This window comes from Pteropus alecto, unplaced genomic scaffold (assembly GCF_000325575.1).
Source record: "Pteropus alecto unplaced genomic scaffold, ASM32557v1 scaffold43, whole genome shotgun sequence".
Classification (NCBI taxonomy): Eukaryota; Metazoa; Chordata; class Mammalia; order Chiroptera; family Pteropodidae; genus Pteropus; species Pteropus alecto.
In genome coordinates, this window is record NW_006435764.1 from 916,784 (window position 1) to 917,069 (window position 286).

Consider the following 286-nt stretch of genomic DNA (forward strand, 5'->3'; position numbering starts at 1 on the left):
CCTTGGCATCGCATCCACGAATCGCGTGTGCACGCTCTCCTCCTCCAGTCGTGCGGCGCGCCTAGTAGTCGGTGAGCGGGTACCGCAGGAAGATGAACACCAGGATGATGCAGGAGGCGGCCAGCGCGGAGCTGGTGATGTTGAACAGCCGGGCCGTCTTGGCGTCTTCCACCGCTCCGTTCAGGTCGTTGAGAAGCTTCTTGTCCCGGACCTGCGGCGGCAAAGAGGGGTGAGCTGCAGGGCGGGCGCGGGGCCGCTGGGCAGCTCGGGGGCGGCAGGAGCCCCC

The 286-nt window shown here is 67.8% G+C and overlaps 1 protein-coding gene across 1 annotated transcript in view; it reads right to left on the bottom strand.

The window, feature by feature from the left end:
* Nucleotides 1-16: 16 nt before the first annotated feature.
* IFITM10 (interferon induced transmembrane protein 10) overlaps nt 17-286 on the bottom strand; it is a 10,077-nt gene continuing 9,807 nt past the window's right edge. Inside the window, exon 4 of the mRNA XM_015588667.2 lies at nt 17-211. Coding sequence (XP_015444153.1) covers nt 62-211 — 150 coding nt within the window. The 3' untranslated portion in view covers nt 17-61. The remainder of the gene's footprint in view (nt 212-286) is intronic.